General features: G+C 34.8%; 1 protein-coding gene across 6 annotated transcripts in view; it reads left to right on the plus strand.

Moving 5' to 3' along the window:
• The window catches only part of ADGB (androglobin), a 117,883-nt gene that overhangs the window by 51,399 nt on the left and 44,555 nt on the right, over window positions 1-21,929 (plus strand). For 5 of the 6 annotated variants that reach the window (XM_084513821.1, XM_084513822.1, XM_084513824.1 and 2 more), the window contains 7 exons: window positions 1,029-1,059; window positions 9,196-9,364; window positions 11,588-11,651; window positions 13,317-13,416; window positions 14,483-14,624; window positions 16,859-16,973; window positions 20,457-20,624. In XM_084513821.1, the coding sequence (XP_084369947.1) occupies window positions 1,029-1,059; window positions 9,196-9,364; window positions 11,588-11,651; window positions 13,317-13,416; window positions 14,483-14,624; window positions 16,859-16,973; window positions 20,457-20,624 (789 nt within the window). The remainder of the gene's footprint in view (window positions 1-1,028; window positions 1,060-9,195; window positions 9,365-11,587; window positions 11,652-13,316; window positions 13,417-14,482; window positions 14,625-16,858; window positions 16,974-20,456; window positions 20,625-21,929) is intronic. The other variant, XM_084513823.1, reaches the window with a different exon arrangement.

The following is a 21,929-nucleotide window of genomic DNA, read 5'->3' on the forward strand; positions in this document are numbered from 1 at the left end:
TGGACCAGAGACTCTTAAATCTGTAGTTTATTCACTCAGCTCATTCCTTTAATTAGTTCAGAGAAAATAAAGCACCTAGAATTTTGACAGTGGTGAGATTTCAGAGCTTATTCTGGGACTGTGGAGGTGCTGTAAAATGCTGAAGGAAGAATTTTATTGCAGCTAGGAATTAAAGCTGAAAGCCCTGTCTTTCCTCTAAGGATGCATTCACAGGTTCCTGCATATTGTGTGGGCAAGGAAAGTCTGTAATAAGGAGAGTCAAGGCAGATCTGAAGTTACTGCACAATGACAATGTGCAAAGTTTAGGTATAATTGTGACCTAGGTGGAAAGAAAAGAAACTTGCAAAGTTGTTTGCAGGAGTGTTATTAGACTTCAATATTTACAAAGGTAATACTAGTACAGTTAACCCATTAATAGTGTAATGGAATATGGAGTTTCCAAAAGGCTGGCTAACTGGATTTTAAGTTTAGTGCACACAGATATTGTATTCATGTTAATCCAGCTCCTTGAGCTTGAAAATGGGATTTTCAAGAGAAAGAAGAAAAGAAAAAGAAAAACAGCAGGTAACTTTGTATTGTACAGCTGATACAAAACTGAAGATGCTATAACAATCAGGCATGCTGTCTCCATTGCCACTTGTGTACACTTGCACAGTAAGAAACATTTGTTAGAAAAAGGAGCTCTCTATATACTCTCCAAGAATGGAAAATTAGAATAGGATAGAATCAGGTCTAGAATAGAACTAATTAGTTCTTAGAATAGAACTTATAGTCAAAGAAAAGTGGTAACAGAGAACATTTTTAATAGTATAGGAGTAGGCACACAGAACATCTTTTATCCGAGACTCCAGATCACATGCAATTCTCTAGATAAACATCCCTTCTCTGTCTCCCTCTCCCCTTCTCTCTCCCTCTCTTCTCCTCAGAGACAACTTACTAGCTTGTTTATTACAGCTCAGGAAGGACTGCCCAAAAAGCAAATATTTTCTTTAAAAATATTTAAAATATTTTTTTTTTCTTTCATGCAGGATCAGCATAATGCAGAGACCCCCACTGAAAGTAAGTATGTTTGAAATTTATATTCAGACTTCTGCCAGTCTCATATCATTTGGCTTTGGTGCTAACCCTCATGTTAAGAATATGAACAGTCATGTTGTTATGGGTGTTGGTTTTACAGAGAAAGACTTCAAAGAATGGGTGTAATTGCATAGAGTGAAATCTTCAGATTGGTATTTTAAAAAATCCTTGACTTGTAAGAATTGTTTGAAAAATATACACTTTACACACTGCAAAGTTATTCTGCAGTAAAATATACTGGATTTTGTACACAGAGCTGTTCTTCTGATCACTATTTTTTACTTCTACTTAATTGTACTTTTTTTTTTTTTTCCCTGAAATAAAAGAAAAGGAAAAGAAAAAAGGACAACTTCAATTTTAATAAATGCTATGGTTTTAGATTAGTGTTTGAAGAGTGTGCAGATGGAAAATACTGAGTTATTTTTCAATATAAGTTGTTGGTTTTTTTTTTTTTAAGTGAACGTTTTAACAGTGTTGGTGGGAGAAGTTATGTTCCTTCTTTGTCAGTGAAGTGACCAAATAAGCTTGATGTACAACAAACCTCTCCAACACTTTCTGATAGGGTTCTTCCTTCTACCAGAGTCCTGAAAGTGAATCCCAGAGCAGAAGAACATGTGAAATGTGAATAACCTTCATGCTTTACTTACACTAGGATTCACACATGTGATACTAATACTTGTTTTGTTTTCACCTATTTAGTCTCTATTGAAGTCTGTCCAATTCACCTTTGCTTTTTAAGCATTTCTGAATGTTGATTCTCACGGGGGGAAAAGACAGAACATAGTGTTTTAAAGATGTTTGATTTTGTTCTCTGTAAAATAATGTGATCCCTTCTTCCAGTAATTAAGAAATGTGATAAATAACCTCACAGTTATTAAAGCATGTACACAGTTTCTTAGCTTCTAGAGTAATTAACCGCAGTAATTTCACACAACATGAATGTTCATGCCTTTTTAAACTTTTAAACTCATTTCCTGGAAAATTGTTAAACCAATCAACCAGCTCTAGTAACTCCAAAATAGGATACAAGATAAGCTCATAAAGAAAGACAACCACACAAAAAAACACTAGGCCATACTTAAAGTATAATGAAGACTGAAAATACATTTATGATTTTTAAATATCTTGAAGCAAATGTGAGTCAATCCTGCAAAACCTATATTAATAAATACTAATAAATATATTTTACAAATAAATAGCTTTTAATCATTATGTTCTGTACAGGTAAAAGACAATTTTTACATTATACTCTTAAGAACTGTTAATGATTTCTAGTGCTGTAGTGCTTGAATATCTTTTCTTTTGACTTCTATATAGGATTTTTATTAATATCTTTCCAGTAAATAGAACCAAAATCTCACTGTATAAAATTCTATAAGTTAATGAGATGGAAATAAAATTCGTCAGCTATTGTCTCACAGCTTTTTTTTTTTTTTTTTTTTTTTTGTACCTCTTTTAGTTCTATTCCAAAATTCAATAGAAATGTAGTAGTTTGCAGTAGATGTCTCCTTAAAGCCCGACATGAATATGTTGGGATGTTGGAGTATTTCTGTAGCTGTCACTATTAATTGCTTCTGAAGCTAGTGCATCTCAGTAGCCAGATAGCTGTCGTTTCTGCTTATTCAAAATCTACTCAAGAATGGTAGAAATTGGTGCTAGAGTAATAACATGATAAAGTTTTTAACAGTTATCATTCAAAATTTGTAAAAATCAGACCGTTGGCTGTTAAAGTGGATAAAATCCTAAAAAGTGAGGTATCTTCATCAACACTCAGCAACATATCCTGAATGAATGAGATACTTCTTAAATGTTTCAAAAGTAAGAAATTGAAACTGAAAGAACAAGAAAATGCAGGGTTATCTAAAAAAAATAAATGTATCTTTAATTCCATTGGGGAAAAAAATCCCTCAGTCTTTTTTACAATCTTTGCATGCTGCATTCTGAAAAACACTTCTTGTAGCCAAAATAGCCAGAAGAGAGAAAGCTGATGGCTTACTCTGTGGCTTAGGTAATCTAGAGATGGCTCCCATTGTTGCTCTTCTTTTGTATAAATCGATCAACTTTGCATCTATCATCTACTGGAAGATCTTTTTGCTTTGTTGTGAAATTTTATCAGCAAACATCATGAGGAGTTGAGAAATCTCTATGATACCTATACTGGTATGTTGTGTATGTCCACAAAATATCACGATAGTCTTGTGTTTTGTTTTATAACAAACTTTCTCATGCTACAGAGAGCTGTGGACAGCTTTCTCCATGAGGTTCGTACACTCATAGCATAACAGAGGAAAATGTGGAAGTGGACATGTTTACATCCTCTGACCTATAATACTAATAATTCACATTACTACTGTAACAAAATCCTCTGTGCTGAGGTTAGGGTTTTTCTCACAATCTCCACTTGTGTGTTGTCATTTCTCTATGTAAAATCCATTTATTACGTCTTTATATAGTTAATAATCGTTACTGGATTCAAAGACCGGAGCTCTATGCACACTTTAGGTGATATGATTGTTTTTTTTTAAATAACACACCTCTTTTAATGTCTTAATTAATTATTTACAAACCCCATTTCAAAAAAATCATTCTAAAAGAAAAAACTATTGGGACAGAAGGCTTACTAATAAATCTTGGTTTAATGCTTTGCACTGTGTCATGCACTGTACGTTGTGAGGGTTATTTCCTATTATTCCAAAATGATTCACTGAGACTTTCAATTCCACATAATGTCTGAGAACATGAATCATGAACCAAGACTGAGGGAAACTGAGAAATCTTATTTAAAATGTTTTATTTATCAGTATAGGATTTTTAATGCATGTTTTTATCATTCCTAAAAATTTTTCAAAGTGTGCAAAGTATGTGAATGAGGATCCAATAACTTTATGTCTTCAGAGCTCAGTTACAGGTCATCAGACAGCTGAATACATGGACAGTCTGATGTCAGGAAAGTTCCTTCTCTTCACTTACAGCAGATTTGACAAGCATTCCTATTGAGGGCAGTGCTATTTTACAAGCAAATTTAAACATATAAATGAATGCTTTTCTTGCTCTTCACTACCTTTTTTTTTTTTTTTAGGAAACTTTGTCCTCTCACATTTGTTGTAAATATGGTGCATCACTGTCTTTCTCTCGAATGTCCTGAGTAGAAAATCATAGCTTTACAAATCTGCCAGAACAACAACAACAAAATGTCCTAAAACATATAATTACACTTAATTGTGCTCTGTAATAACATGAATGTTCACAAATTTACACTTGCTCTATCTGCTCTGTTTTTACCATAAAGCAGCTATATACAAGATAAAGTGCTTTTCTATGATTCCTAATTGCTGTTGGTGCAGATAGTGAATCTAATGTAACTCATTCATGTTATCACATTATTCTCATGATTATATGTTATCTCACAGAAATCTTGCTGTTCCAGTATATTTATCCAGAAACATGATGACACTAAAATACAGTCTGGAAATGATAAGATCAGAAAGTGAAATTTCAAATAAACATGCTGGAATTATTCAGTGTGACATTATTGTTATACATATGAGATATATCGAAGTAGTACACTTCAGATGTAGAATATTTTCTAGATATTTTCTCTGATTGTGTGGAGAATCTTTAAATTTTCCGAAAAAGAGGCTAGAATTTGATGTTCTATTGAAGTTGGTAGCTGGAGTTGCTTTCAGCTTTACAGTATTATATAATGCTTTTTTCATAATGAAAATGTAATTTGGTTTAAGGCAGCTCAGATTTGATATTTCAGTTTCTTTGCACACATGAAGGGGACTAATGCACCTTGTCCCAGCAGATTTTTTCATTAATGGTCTGGTCCTTTCAAACCTGGCCTTCTGTGATTTTGTGAGAATCTATGACAGAGCAAATAAATAAATAAATAAATCATAATAATAATTTAAAAAATGTAGTTGAATGAATATCAGTATTTCCTCACATTTCTTTATGGTTGAAATGCATTTGCAATTTATGTTCTTCATTGCTTTCTGTGTTTTGTTGTAGACCTCTCTATATTGTTACTTGGAGCATGTTTAAGTAGTGTTCTCTCTCATTTTACAATCATCAGCAAAATATCTTATTGTGCAAAATAATAGCTAAAATGGTGTAATAGATACACATATTCTGTTCATGATGGTAGAGTAACATTTTTGGATAATTTTTTTTTTCAGACCTCAGGCTGTAGCGAGGTGGGGGTTGGCCTGTTCTCCCACGTGCCTGGTGACAGGACGAGGGGGAATGGGCTTAAGTTGAGCCAGGGGAGTTTTAGGTTAGATGTTAGGAAGAACTTCTTCACTGAAAGGGTTGTGAGGCACTGGAACAGGCTGCCCAGGGAAGTGGTGGAGTCACCATCCCTGGAAGTGTTCAAAAGACGTTTAGATGTAGAGCTTAGGGATATGGTTTAGTGGAGGGCTGTTAGCGTTAGGTTGGAGGTTGGACTCGATGACCTTGAGGTCTCTTCCAACCTAGAAAATTCTGTGATTCTGTGATTCTGATTCTGTACTACTCTGTCTATACATATCTACATATGTCTAGGTCACTATCAAACACATAGCATTAATAATTTAAAATACACATGGTAATTTAGAGTATTTACAAGGTAACAAGTGCAATGACTTTTTGACACATTTTCTGTCTGTACAATATAAAATACTTTCAGAGGATTACTTACCATATAATTTTCCCCATATAGGAATGCAAGGAGCAGAGATGAATATAATTCTTCAGCTATCAGCACAGCATTGTAGGAAATTCATTCTTTTGTTGTCATATTTAGTTAACTAAAATAGTTCTTTTCATTACCCTTTGTACAACAAATTGATGAGTTTGCCCCCTCATAGTGTTAACTTTGTGCTGCTGAATAGCATTGTTTTAGAATAGAAATTGCTCAGTACTTATAATCCAATTGTATTGCAGACTGTCCACCACCAAAAGGGGCTGACTCTTCTCCTTTTCCCAATCTTTGACTCTATATCCTTTCCTTGCATCAGAATCGGTGATCACATGGGTCTTTGAGGACTCTGAAATTTCTGCTCTAAATGGGAAACTTCCATTTTTGTACATCTATTCCCATAAACCAGTTTGTCTATAGCTTTTTACAAAACAAATAAATAAATAAAGAAATAAATGAAGCAGAGAAATATTTTTCAATTTTGAAAAATTTTGAACATTTTTTTACAGGGTAGTATTATCATGTATTTGGCTAGCAGTCCCTTGAATTCATAATTTGTGTGTTCTCCTAAAGAGCTAGTACATGACTACAAATAACCAGATAAAAAGTGTCCTGATACTGAATGTGTCAGCACCCAAAATGTAGTCAGTTTGATGAGGGAGCTTGACTTACATTTAAGCACCTCAGTAAAAAGCCAGAGCTTGAAAAATAATGAGCACTTATCAAAACCAATGACAGCTTTTGATGTTAACTGTCTTAGAAATGTCTTCTCAATTTCTTAAGAACTTTACTCTTTCTAATAATTCTGAGATTGTCATGCAGTACAATTTTTTCTTACCATAAAAATAGGGATTTGTTTAATAAACTCTGCTAATCTGTGTTTGTATTCTACTCTTTCTTTTTTCCCTTTTTATATTTATTATTTGAGTTTTTATGTTGGTTTGCTCTTACTTGTTCATCTGCTTTTATTTGTTGCAATTTGTTGTTGTTGCAGTGGATGTTTTAGTATTACTTCTATACCTGAGTGTTTTAACTGATTAATCAAGTTACTTCTTTTCCTCTTGGTCTTGACTGCAGCATTAATCTTTGTAGTTTGAGTTCTAGGCAGTATCAAGTTCTTGAATTTCAATGTGCTCTGCCTTTTTCTAAAGATCTTTGCCAGGTTTAACTTTATAATATGCTTACATTACATCCCTGTGTATTTGATTAGTATTTGCATTTGTTCAAGGAATAAATTATATGATAATTACGGGCAATTATTTTCTGAAATTATCTTCCATATGTCAGTCTTAAAATAATAATTTATACTGAGCAGCTCTTAAGATTTGCTTCAAATTTATTTATAGTTTTATTTCATAAATTATATCTTCACTGTAAAACCCAGTGTTAGCAGTTTCTCATAGCTGGAAGTGTCACTTCTTGCATACAATGTATGTAAGCAGCTTGTTTTATTTTTTTCTTATATTTCTGTATGGAGCCAGGAAGCTCTGAACAGAATATTCTTTGGAATACATGGATAAAAAAAGGATAAAATATGACATTTTTATGTCATATGATATTTTGCTAGTGGGGAAAATTCAGCCATTTTGTTGACACTGCTTTTGCTTTCCTTTAGTTGTACTGGGAGGGCTACGGTTTCCTCTGGCCCCAGTTTACATGCATAATCAACAGAAAGGTTTATGTATTGACTTTTAAATAAGGTGGAACATTATCTTCTGTTCGAAGCCATCAGAGATCTATTGACCCAATAGATTCTGAACACAGTCTATTGATAGTATTCTAGCACTGGTGTTCAAAATGAAGAGAAACATCGAGCTGTAGGAAGATGGCAATGGCATAAGGCCATTGGCAATGGCATATAGCATGATGGTAATGGCAGATGGCAATGGCATAAGGCATAGTTCATCTCTGGTGCCCCTTTTTGTGATAGGCAGATTTGTAAGCCACTGTGATTATTTCACTAGAGGCCTGAAAGCTGTATTAACTTATATCTAAGAAAAAGCCTAGGTTTCACAGCTTTCAAGAAGTTTTTCCATATGGTAAGGGAGAGAAAAAGGTCTTTGGCACATTTCAAAAAATCATAGAATCATCTAGGTTGGAAAAGGCCTCTAATATCATCAAGTCCAACCACCAAGCTGACCTACTAAGTCCCATCACTAAACCATGTCCCTTAGTGTCATGTTCCCACATCTCTTAAATACCTTCAGGAATGGGGACTCCACTGCTTCCATGGGTAGCCTGTTTTAATGCTTCACCACCCTCTCTGGGAAGAAACTCTTCCTAATATCCAATCTTAATCCCCCCTGGCACAACTTGAGGCTGTTTCCTTGTATCCTATCACTTGTCACCTGAGAAAAGAGACTGACACCCTCCTCAATGCATCCTCCTTTCAGATAGTCAAAGAGAACAATGAGGTCTGCCCTCAACCTCCACTTCTCAAGACTAAATCTCAAGCCCCTCGGTCACTCCTCAGAAATCTTATCTTCTGACATCTCCTTACATTACACTACTTTTCATTCTTGAAAAATAGTTGCAAAAATAATTTAGAGCCATTTATATCTGGTAAACTCATTATTCAGCAGATCGCTATATGTTTCACTGATCATGAAATATTACAAAGCATATTTAAATATAAATTATGCATTTTTCTAATCACCTTTCTGATTTGTAAAAACCTGTTTGGATATTACCTCATGTTTTTCCTTAGGAAACATTCTGATTTAATAGCTGTTAATGTTTGAACTCTTCTATTAATCTCAGCTATTCTGAGCTCTCCTCAATACTTCTTTTTGGAGAAGACTAAACGTCCTACAACAATTCAGTTGAATCTCACAGAGTAAAGGCAGAGAAAGGTGATCTTTCAATGCAAATTAAAATGTTATTAAATGATTACAAAATGTTTCTACATGACAATTCTGTGTTAATATTTTGGTATACATATGACAATAGTTCAGATTTTTCTACAAGAAAACAAAGGTAATATTGTTCAAATTAACTTCTGTTAACAAGTAGTTAGACAGGCTTGTGTGTGTAGTATCAAAGGAGTACTACCTAAGTACCAGCAGCAAAACTAGGTCTTTATGTCCTCACTCTCATATATTTTTTGTCTTCTGGGGGTTATAAAAAAAATATGTCATACTGCCACACCAGCTTTGCACTGAACAGAAGCTTTGGACAAATTGTTATATATTTCTTACATGCTCATTTCAGATGGAGGCAACAAGAACCTATACAGAATTGTTTCAGTCATCTTTTGAACTTTGTATTTTATTTTATTTTATTTTATTTTACTTTATTTATTTTATTTTATTTTAAACTCTTAAGATGTATGGAAAATACCCTAATAATTTCAGGATAATTTTTCAAAATAAATATAATTTTACTTTGATGTATATGTTATTAGTGTATTGAATCTGTGTGTCTTCTTATCTCTGCAGAAGAATTGCATGAAAATATTAGTTCTGATGCAAAACAAATGTCAGAAACAGCTGATACTGATATGAACAGCCAGACAGAGGATAAATCAAAGGAAGAAATCAAGTCAGAAATTACTTCTGTTTCCAAGGAAACCTGGATTAGCTTTGAAGACTTCTGTGTTTGTTTCCAGTAAGAAGCAGAGGTTTTGTGTTGTATTCCTTAAAATGTATGGTATAATAATGATAAAATGTGAAATGTGACTATATAAAACCTATTTATTCTCAACAGATCTTTTTTGTATAACTATCCTTCCTTTTAGGGTAGTCCCAAGACTTCAGACCAGATTTACTGTCTCTATTGGCAGTGAATCTGAAGGTGCAACCCCAGGCTGTCTTGGGTGTGCCCTCCAGAGTACTGCAGAGAACACAGCCATCAGCTTCATGAAGTGTATTACACACTGTATGTAATGTGGGTAGAACATGGTAGGTCATGGAGCACAAAGCAATTCGGATGCTCTAATCTGACACGTCAGCCACTGGTTGGCCTCAGTCTGTGAACGTTACAATTCTAAAGCAATAAAAGTTGTTGAAATCTTCCGTATTTGAAAGAGAAAAAATTCTAAATGTCACATTTTTACTCACACTTAGCACTTGGCATTATGCATGTGTAGCATATAAAGCATAGACAAGAGGGATCAAGACAAGTGCAACATTTACGTTGCACATCAGCCCTTAGGTAAGATTTTTTTTTTCCCCACTACTTCAGAACTTACTCCAGAAAAGAAACTTTGTATTCTCCCACCAATTTTAAAATTTCTTCTTTTCAAAATTGTGTAGTTTACTTAGTATTTATATATATTTCAAACCTGATCTGTATATTAAAATTAAACACCCTTTTCTGATGTCCTTTAAAATCATTCTGCTATTTGTAATTGTCACGTTGCTTGCATGCTGTTCTTGCTGTCATTTTTCATTTCTACCTTCTCTTGGTCCCCACCTTCCAGCCCCCATCTTCCCTTCTGGCGTATCCCTTTAACTTCAGTTCTCTGTATTTAAGGAGCCTGGAAAAATACAGCTCCTTTGGACAACCTCACATTGCTGACGGGAGTAATTTTCTCAGAGAAAACGCTCGCTTCTTTTTTTTATTTTTTTTTCGTTTTAGTTTGTAATTGGGATTTTTTTGTGTGAAGCTTTTATTTTCATAAATTAATGTTTTTCTTGAGCAGATAAGACATGCAGGGGGAGTATATAAGGGAGAAGGTATAACTTTTATACCAGCAGCACTGCAGGAACTAGCTTGTTAAGGCTTGTCTGACTCATTTTAGGGACCCCAGGCTCAGAGAGATACAGCTTTCGGGGGGGGGGGGGGGGGGGGGAAGCAAAGACTTTTTCTTTTAATTCGAAGTCCTTCCAACAGTGTGACATAGAGTGTAAAATATGGATTCTTAAACTTGTTAGCCAAATGTTAAAATAGTGTTGACATTTTGTAGACTACAGCAATATTAAGAAATACCAAGCATTTGTCAGTTTCTTACATTCCTGTCCTAAGTGCATATGAGTTAACTTATTCTTCTTAACTTATTCTTCACTTTTGAAGAATTTATCACTCGGAGAATTTAGGTGCATATCATTTTAATTTTTACCAGTCAGTTCTGTTGAAAGCATTTCCTTATCTGACTAGTCTATATTTCCCACACCATCAAAACAAGATGAATTTTCAGAGTTTGTATCACCTTTGGGAAATCAGAAAAACTCTGGTCATTGTAGGAATTGATATTTCAGCAATAAATCATGAATAAAATATCTGAGTAATCAAAACATTTATTTTATATAAGACATTGGACTTCACATTCAATGTCATCCATCCTAAATTAACACTGAAGCCAAAATATTGTCCTTGGTTAAATCAAGATCAGAATATATATATGTATTATTTTATTTTATTTTTTTTTATCAGGAATTATGATAAAGTTTCTGAAAGTAAGTAGTCACCAGGTAATTGAAAGAGGTATTAATAAACTTTACAAAAGAGTTCTACCTTACCGTGAAATGCTTTATAGAAAACTTCATTACAGTAATTATTAGGCATGGAAATTATTAGTTTATTACAATTCATAGATTACAGATTAATAGGACAAATTAGTGGTTTGACCTCCAGTGGACTGCACTTTATAAGTACAGCAAAAGTATAAATTATTATCAGCTGCTTTCTCCAGAGATGAATTGTACTGTCCTTTTATGAAGCAAAAAATACTGAATCATTTATGAGAAATAGCTGTGATTTATGGAAGATTATAATGCATTTACTAAGTAAAATTAGTATCTTATGCAATGAAAAAGACATTTACCTGAAATATGTCATTTATGCTAAGATTATTTTCCCACTTTTTGTTTTGTATTGTTTTCTTCCTAGGAACCTGTATGTTTTCCATAAGCCACACACATATACTTACAATTACCAGAAGACAGAGTTTAAGGTATATGACTATATTGAGTTTGTACGTACTTTTAAAAATTTTTGTGAAAACTTTACATAATTCAATAGTATATATTTTCTAAATTTCATTGGTACACCACATAGAACTGCTATTACTGAAAAAATAATAACACCTTAGGATTATTATAGTCAATATAATGATGATGTTTGCTAGAAAATACCCAGAAGTATTTCGTTGTGTTTAAGACAAGGAGAAAAAAATGTTGTGGATTGCCATTGCAGAATAATTCAAGACATATTGAATAAGTAAATCATAAAAGTTGGTGGTGAGAGTATATTTTAGAGTGAAACACATCTATGTCCGTCCTTTATCTTGAAAGAAGTCTGCCTCGTAGCTATTTAGAGACTTTTCTAAATTAATTTCAATAATGATTCAGCTTCAGAATCTCCTCTTCAGTTCTCATTCATCTTCATCTGTCACCTCTAGTACCCAAATCAGGGGTCTGTTAGATTAGCCCTCCATTTTCTCTTTACATACCAAGTTCTATGATCAAGTTCTGATGTGGAACTAACCCTCCGTTACACTGAAATAATGATGGCTTTTAAACCTGCCATTAGTTCATATTATCAGAATGTTATTCAACATGTCTGAATATCCTGTTCCAGCTCTAGTTGCATGCTGTAACTGTAGTGTAATTACATAGTAATTTGTTAAATATAAACTCCAGGTATGAATTTAATGTAAAATTCTGTACTGAGAAAGTTAACTACACAGATTGTTCTTCATAATTGTAGTGCCTCTACACCTCTCTGTATTTATAATCAAATCATAACAAATTTTAATCAAAAATTACACAATATACTTCCACAAGCCGTAATCAAATACAGACTATATAACCTTCTGTGGTGGTGTGCTAAAAACGTATCTAATCACCCTTTGCTATAACATCATTCTATTTTTTACATTGATAAGCATGAGGTGTTTACACTATTAGGCAAATTCTGTATCAGCATTATAAAAAACACTTTAAATTATGCTACAAAACCAACAGAATTTTATTCCAGGAGCAAACACCAAAAACTTATTTATATGTCTTCAGGAAAAAGCTGACATATTAAAAGAGTGCTGAAGCAAAGAAGCTTATTCACCTTCAGATTTTGAAGAATATCTAGGAAGGAACAGCAGAGTCGTTCTACAGTTTTTGATATTTGAACAAGAATTTTGTATTAAAGTGTAGAATGCAAAATGCTGCCTCCATACATAATGAGGCAGAATCAGTTATGTTTACCAATTAAAAGAGCCCTTATTTCTTATAAGCTTACTGTATCTAACTAGAGTCAGGAAGTTGCAACACAAAGCAAACATTTTTTTCTTCTGTTAAATGCTGTTTGTCACAGGGAACTACTGAAGTACTACATGTAAAGAAAATCATGTAAAAGTAGATGAATTCTCATTCAAGAAGCTTTTACATTTTCTTTTATCTCCTACCTGAACAATATCATTCATACATGCAGCATGAGGCTCTGGGCTCGAATGATGTCTGCTGTTTGGAGGACATAAGGACGATTAATTTCGTTTTCATACCGTATCTATGATCATAATATCCAAAATCTAATGCTTTTTATAAGTCTGAGCAGGCCATATTCAATAAAAATGAAAGATAGTAAAAAATGAAAGATAAGAAAATGTCTTTTTTCTATACAGTCTACTGATGATCGAGTCCTCTATTATTTACTTGTGGACAGTCTGAATCCCATTGAAATACTGGTTAGTTTCTCTGCATTAGTACGCTGGGACATTGGAGGTAAGGCCAATGCAGAAAAGTGTATGTTAATGTTTAATATGTTTATGAAGTTGAGCTTAGTCATGGAGTATTTTGACATAGGTTAGCATTAAATAGTAAAGTTGATTCTTGGTAATACACTAAAAGTCCAAGGAATGTTTTCTTGTTACTTCATGTTGAAAATGAATATTTTCTTGAAAGGATCCCTTTACTGTATATTATGTTTTGATGCATACTTTTCATCAATATTTTTCTGATATGGATTTCCTTGTGTTTCTTTTTCTTTTTTTTTTTTTTTTTTTTTTAAATCTAAGTAATTTTCATTCTTGAAAGCCACTTTATGCCTTAGCTGATAAAAATGCAGTAAAGTTAGTAATATGACGAGATTATTTTTGAACTGATTTTTAAACCAATGCACAGTAAGCTCATTTAAAGGTGGATTATTTCAAAATCCAAAAGTTTGGATGGTTTAAATAAAAATTGCTTGAATTCTATGGGAATCATAGAATAGCATATAGTAAAGCTAATGAATATTATGACGATCAGCTTAAGTTAAAAAGACATTTGAACATCAGGTATAAACATAATTTTAGTGCTTCAGGAGTACAGCAGCTATAACCAAAAGAAATCTTAAAACCAGAACAAAACAACAACAACAAAAACAATGCCAAAACCTAATCAACCTGTTAAAATAACTAAGCTATAGTAGGAATATAAGCTATGTGTGTTCACTTCCGTTGCAAGATAACAGATTATGCATTCTAAAACTTTTAAGAAGTTTTAGAGCATCTTTAAGTGACTTGGAAGATATCAAATTTACACATTCTTTCAATGCCTTGTTTTAGCCATGGTTTTCTAGTAAACAGTACAAATTAGCCATATTCTTTATCACCTGAATATTTTTAATGACTACATCGTTTCTGTTCATTATCAAAACCTATATACAGATCTCAATGACTGTAAGGTCACAGTCATTTATATTCACATAAATGTATTTGTATTAATTTTAACTGTTATGCCTTCCCCTTAATTGTGTTTTGTTTGGTTGGTTTTTGGTATTTCTGTTTGGTTTTCTCTCTTATCATAGCTACTAAAAAAGAGGCTCCTAGTACTTCAAAGGCAACACTGATGGTTGAACATTTCTCTTGGAAATGTGCAGCTCCTGGGGAGCTTGTTCTGAAGATGCATACATATGCAACTAAAGCTACTGTGTTAAATCTTCCTGTTGGGTATGTATGAGCCTTCATTTCTGAAGGCTTCTTTGTGCCTAGAGATTGAGACGATTTTTTACTTTACATAGTAACTAAGGTTTTATTTCCTAAAATGTAAGTTTTTGAAATATCAAACTGTTTGATAGCTAAGATTTGGTAAGACTGCAAAATTACTGGGAATTTAAAATAATTAACCAAGCCCTTATAAAGATTTTGAACTTTTTGCTCTTGTTTAATAGTACTTAGCAAGACAAATCCTGTTTATTAGTTTATATGTTTTAATACAAAAATATTTTGAACTAGAATACAATTTTTACTTAACATTATTTCTAACTAGAATGATTTTGAGATATTTATCAAAATGCCAAAAAAAAAAAATTAGGATTTTTAGTGGAACTGTGAAAGAATAATGCAGAAGGTTCATAGAAATAGGATTTATGAACCATGAAAGGAGAAATTCTGAGGGCATCCAAGAAGCCTTGAATAGCTTACCTCACATTCTAAAGTTATTTCAAAACTGTATTACTACTGCTTAATGTAATTTATTTATCTTTGTATGTAATTCCATATATGTAGTATAAAGCATTGCCTGATTATTAAAATAAATAGATGAAAGGCAAAAGCCTTTGATATTTGTTAGTTTCTGAAAATCTTTGCAGTGAAAGATGACATCACTGTATCTTGCCCTAAACAGGAGGTTGCTGACTAATTCATTGAGGCCTTTTTCATTTCCAAAAATAGAGACACACCAAAAACACATCAAAAAGATGACACAAAATGTATTTGGAAAGTAATGATCTGAACTTTCAGCTTGCTTTTTTTTCCTGCTCTCTTAAGATAGTTTATCTTTCTTAAAATATAAATCAGTATCATGCTACATACTTAGAGTACAACAAAACGTACTTTAGAGCATTGATTGAGTATATATCAAATATGTGTCATATATTTTAAATCCCTTAAAACAACAAAAACAAATAAATAAATAAGCACAGAGAAAAAAACACACAATGCTAGCATGTTGATATTAAAATTAGATATTTAATAGAGCCTGCTAATTGTCTGGATGTGGATTAATATAGAAAAGATACATGTACTATTCTGATTGTAGGTTAGTTCTTTGGCACGCGCATTTCCTAGGCGTAGTTTCCAAATTTGCATACCCCTGTCCTCTAATGAAGCCAAAATAAGCTCTTCTTCTTGCACCTGCAAACTTCAAAGTTACTAGAGATACAGGCAATTCTAAAAGTTAATCATCCCACTTTTGATTCTCTCTCCTCTATTCAGGCTTTCAGTAAACCTTAATTTACAGCAGGTGTGGGAAAGAAATGGGCTTACTGACCACTCCCCCATTTCACTCCTAATGAAAAATGACTTGCTCAGCCTGGAAGGCAGATTCTTCCCTCTGCCTCTTGGTTGCCAGGGGGCACCTCACATTTCACTCCAAACAAGACACAATTTAATAAAATCTTTGGGACGTGGTTAGCAATATAACTCTCCTTTTTTATTCTCACTGCTATATCTCTGTTTAAAACAAAGTTGCAGCTTTTACAAGCCTACTGAGCTAAATGCCATTCTGACAATGATATAAGACCATGAAACTTCGCTATTTAATGGCAGTAGATTTCTCACGTATTTCAGAGGGACTGTAGGAAACTACTCACTGGAGAGAGGAGCTTGAGACCCCAGTGTTGTATAACCATAGTTGGAAATATTTTGACTTGTGATTGGAAACTGTCGTGAGCTACACAAGAATGAGATAGGCATAAGCCAATAACATACTGAATTTTTGTGTTTTGCCACCTGAGTAGATAATGGTTGGATGGTTTGGCCCACAGTTGCTACACAAAGACACCAATCTGAAAAGTTTATCTACCAAACATCTGTTATTTTTTTCTGTTTTTTACTGTTGCAAACATGGAAATTATGGTCTAAGTTATTTTTATGACCAGAACATTTATCTTGAATAAATATTGAATTTATTCATATTGAATAAATATTGAAATCATGTATTTTGATATAGAAACAGGAGTAAAATCTAATTAATAAACAAACAAAATAGTGACTTTTCTTATTTTACCTACAGCCTATACCTGGAAGTTGTTGCAAAGTAATAAATTAGAAATACAGGATTTGAAGAACTAGAAAAAATTAGGAAAGGATTTCATTTTTGCCAAATGTTTGTATGAAAGGAAAAATGTAAGATTTACTATGACTTTAAAACAAAACTTTTTTTTTCTTTTTCTTTAATGTAGGCGACACATACTGCTATTCACAGTAAGTTCTCCCATAGGGTACCATATTCATCTCTGTAGCATGGTGCCATGTGTTTTTGGAGAAGAGGATGCTGTGATTCCAAGTCTAGAAAAGGTATGCATAGCAAGAACCAGTCAAACATCATGCTAAAGCTGTTTCTGACTGTTATTTAGTTTTAAAGTGAAGTACTGTTGGATCTTCATTTTGTTATTATGTTTCTCGGTGCTGGGGCCAGTCCTCTCGGTGCTGGGGCCGGTCCTCTTTAATATCTTCATCAATGATCTGGACGAGGGCATTGAGTGCACCCTCAGTAAGTTTGCAGATGACACCAAGCTATGCACGTGTGTTGATCTGCTCGAGGGTAGGAAAGCTCTGCAGGAGGATCTGGATAGGCTGCACCGATGGGCTGAGGTCAACTGCATGAAGTTCAACAAGGCCAAGTGCCGGGTCCTGCACCTGGGGCGCAATAACCCCAAGCAGAGCTACAGGCTGGGAGAGGAATGGTTGGAAAGCTGCCAGGCAGAGAAGGACCTGGGAGTGATGGTGGATAGTGGGCTGAATATGAGCCAGCAGTGTGCTCAGGTGGCCAAGAAGGCCAACAGCATCCTGGCTTGTATCAGAAACAGTGTAGCCAGCAGGGCTAGGGAGGTGATCGTCCTCCTGTACTCTGCTCTGGTGAGGCCGCACCTCGAGTACTGTGTTCAGTTTTGGGCCCCTCGCTACAAGAAGGACATGGAGGTGCTTGAGCGGGTGCAGAGAAGGGCGACGAAGCTGGTGAGGGGTCTGGAGAACAAGTCCTACGAGGAGCGGCTGAGGGAGCTGGGCTTGTTCAGCCTGGAGAAAAGGAGGCTCAGGGGTGACCTTATTGCTCTTTACAGGTACCTTAAAGGAGGCTGTAGAGAGGTGGGAGTTGGCCTGTTGTGGGGGTGGCCAGGTTGTGCCTGGTGACAGGACAAGGGGGAATGGGCTTAAGTTGAGCCAGGGGAGTTTTAGGTTAGATGTTAGGAAGAACTTCTTTACCGAAATGGTTGTTAGACATTGGAACAGGCTGCCCAGGGAAGTGGTGGAGTCACCATCCCTGGAAGTTTTTAAAAGACGTTTAGATGTAGAGCTTAGGGATATGGTTTAGTGGGGACTGTTAGCGTTAGGTCAGAGGTTGGACTCGATGATTTTGAGGTCTCCTCCAACCTAGAAATTCTGTGATTCTGTGATTCAGTGATTCAGTATGAAATGGATGAAAAGATATAAGAAATATGTTTTATAACAAGTACTGAGTTGGATTTTGCAACAGCTGTCTGGTATAAATGTGGAAGCAAGCATCAGATAGGACAGTAGTTCACATCGAACAGCAGTGTGGAATGGAATACTCAAAATACTCTAGCTGACATACATATATCAGAGGTTGTGTATAAGTTCTCTGTTGGAGGCAAGTGGTAAAATACATGTACGAGTATCATTCCATATTCAAACGTACCTGTCTAGTAAAAATAATTTGTCGCATCAATAAAATTTGTTTTGTCCCATTTGTTTTGTCACATATTACTCACTGAATCCCAGAGTAGCTTTTATCCCTAAAAATAAATAATTGATTCAAACAACTTTTCATTACTGAGATAAGAGGCCACAGAGAGTAATTATTACAGCTTTTGGTCTTTGTTGCATACTTTCCAGACAGATATCACTGACATTTGTATTTTCAAGATTTCTTTGGCAAGCGCTATGCCCAAATATTTGGCATGGACAGATGGGGAGGGAGTGTAACTTCTAGAGCTCAATTGTGCAGTGAAATAAAATTAAAAGATGAGTATAACAACAAATTTATATAGCAATGCAGATCCTCCTGGCCAAGCTCTGGAAGTGTGGGATCCATGAGTGGACAGTGGGGTGGATTGAGAACTGGCTGGATGGCAGAGCTCAGGGTTTGTGCTCAATGGTGCTGAGCCTAGTTGGAGGCCTGTGGCTAGTGGTGTCCCCCAGGGGTCACTACTGGGTCCAGTGCTATTCAACTTATCAGTGACCTGGATGAAGGGACAGAGTGCACCCTCAGCAAATTTGCTGATTATACAAAGCTTGGCGGAGTGGCTGACATATCAGAAGCCTGTGCGGCCATTCAGAGGGACCTGGACAGGCTTGAGAGAGAGTTGGGTGGAGAGGAACCTCATGAGGTTCTACAAGGGCAAGTGCAAGGTGCTGCACCTGGGGAGGAACAGCCCCAGGCACCAGTACAGGTTGAGGGCTGACCTGCTGGAGAGCAACTCTGCAGTAAGGGACATGAGGGTTGTGGTGGACAGCAAGTTAACCATGAGCCAGCAGTATGCCCTTGTGGCCAAGAAGGCCAATGCGATCCTAGCCTGCATCAGGAGGACTGTGGATATCAGGTCGAGAGAGATGATCCTCCCCCTCTACTTTGCCCTGGTGAAGCCACACCTGGAGTATTGTGTGCAGTTTTGAGCATCCCAGTACAAGACGGACATAAAACTTCTCGAGAGGGACCAGCATAGAGCCACAAAGATGATTAAGGGATTGGAACATCTGTCTTACGAGGAAAGACTAAGCAAGTTGGGCCTACTTAGCCTAAAGAAGAGGAGACTGAGAGGGGAACATATCGACCTCTATAAATAGCTGACGGGACAATGTAAAGAGGATGGGGCTGAACTCTTCCCAGTGGTGACCAGTGATAGGACAAGGGATAATGGGTATAAACTGAACCACAGGAGGTTTTATTGCCATATGAGGAAGAACTTATTTACAGTTTGCGTGACAGAGTACTGGAACAGGCTGCCCAGAGAGTTTGTAAGGTTTCCTTTGGAGATATTCAGAATTCGCCTGGATGCAATCCTGTGTAACATGCTCTAGGTGAGACCCTGCTTGAGCAGGGGTGTTGTTGGACTAGATGATCTCTGGAGGTCCTCAACCTCAACCATTCTGTGATTCTGTGAATCAGGGTCCTAATAATTAGATGTTAAAACAAGTTAGGTAAATTTGCAATGCTTATTGTAGCAAAGTTTAAGTGTGAGAAGCTGCGGCATTAAAAAATGACTTTTGGCTAAACTATTCCCTTTACTTCAGAGTATCATTAGAAGGAGAGTGTCCACATATTTGCACAGAAATCTTGATGAAGATTAATGATGGCTTAGGCAGCATATATTTGGACTATTTTAGGAAGACACAAATACTCATCTGTACCCTTTTATAATAGAAAAGATGCTGTGCATTTCAGATGACAGCAGTCATCTTAACACTGCAATAGAAAGTTTATATGTGCCTCTTATTTTTGAATAAATTTTCTAGAACTAAAGATATAGGAAAAATAAAATCCATAATAGATATGCATTATGCTACCTGTTATAATATTTGCATTTCAATAGCTAAACTCAGTGAAATTTTGCATGTTTTGAATTTTGATTAAATTTAAATTTTTAATACATAATTGATTTAATGGTTTATAAAATTAATAACAATCAGTTGATTTAAAAAAATTTTAATACTTCAACACAGAAAAAAAGTCTTTGTATACTATCACAGCCTACAAATGAAACAAAAGAAAATCTTAGAACAATCTTGCTAACAATGGTTGATTTTCTGCTCTTTCCCCAGGAGAGCTTCAGATTTATAGAACAAGCTACAGCTATTCTGAAAGCTATAGGTAATGTGATAAATAATTTCAGCAATAAGCCTGAACTTTCTGAAGCCTTGAAGGAGTTGAAGCTAGCTCACTGTCCTCCTGGCCTCCATGGTACTGGAATGGCTGAAGAACACTTCAAGGTGAACAAACAATTTTAATGAAGATGTGTCTAAAGGCTACAGAAGTCAGATAATGGCTTAACATTGTTGTCTACTTCAAACCAATAATTATACGTTTAAAAAGGACATTACCTTAGTTTGAAATGTGGCATTCATTATTAAGTGAATGCATAGAAACTTGCAATGGTGTACCATAATTATCTTCTCTTAATATGAACACATTTTAATATGTGTGCTATGTGCTCTAAATTTTAGCCTCCCGTTTTGTCAGTTTCATTAGGCACTCTTAGGGGTACGAAATATCAGCAATTTAATTTTATGACTTAAGTTTAGATTTAAAAAACACCACCTGAAATGGAAAAAAAAAAATCCAGCATGGTTCCTTTCTGTGTCTAATGTTGGTGGTACAGGAAAACATTGATACAGCATATGTTACTGTAGACAATAATGAATTTTTGTTTCAGGCATGGTATTTCCAAGTTTATTTTGTGTTGTTTTGAAACTGCCACATTCTTATTTCACTTTTATGCTGTGTGTATGTGATGAATTCAGTGGTCTTTGTATACATGATAAAAAAGTTACACTTTTTGTGTAGACCTCTGTACTGTAACTTTTCAATATTATGAAGAAAGTGCAACAAAAACGTGATATAAGAAGGTATGCTAATCATCAAAGTACTGGAAAGTTCACACAGTTTAGATCGTTTTTTTTAGAAAACTGAATAGAAGAAAGGGCACTATATTCTTAAAATTGATGATATTAAAACAATAAACAACTAAGTCTTTTTTTTTTTTTTTTTTTTTGATGTAAAGGCTTGATACCAGGCTCAAAATCAGCAAAACAGGAGAACTATAAACAGTTCCAGGTGCATCTCTTATGAAAGAGCCAATTTTCATGCCACCTCTAACATAGACTCTCTGCATTTGAACTTGCATTTGGACAATGCATTGCACTGGACTCTCTCCCAAGTCCAAAAAGTCCTCTCTGAAATAGAAAATACAAATTTTAAATGTATTTACTATTTACTACTATGAAATGTGTAAAACTTAGGGACTTGAAGAACGATTCAGGAGGCATCTCTCTTCTCCCCTCACAAAAGCAGTGTATATATTTGTAAAGGAATAAGAAAAAGAAACAACAACAAAACATAAAATAAATGAGAGGCACTGAATTAGCCAACAGTGATTCATGAATGAAAATATGGAAATAATCAATCTTTAATGTAAACAATGAAAAATGATTCTGAATATAAACACGTATTAAAGTAGTTTCTCTCTTTGCCAGTGTTAATTTTTTCAAAAGAAGTTTTTATTAACATTACTATAC

Source organism: Aythya ferina (genome assembly GCF_964211825.1).
Source record: "Aythya ferina genome assembly, chromosome: 3".
NCBI lineage: Eukaryota > Metazoa > Chordata > Aves > Anseriformes > Anatidae > Aythya > Aythya ferina.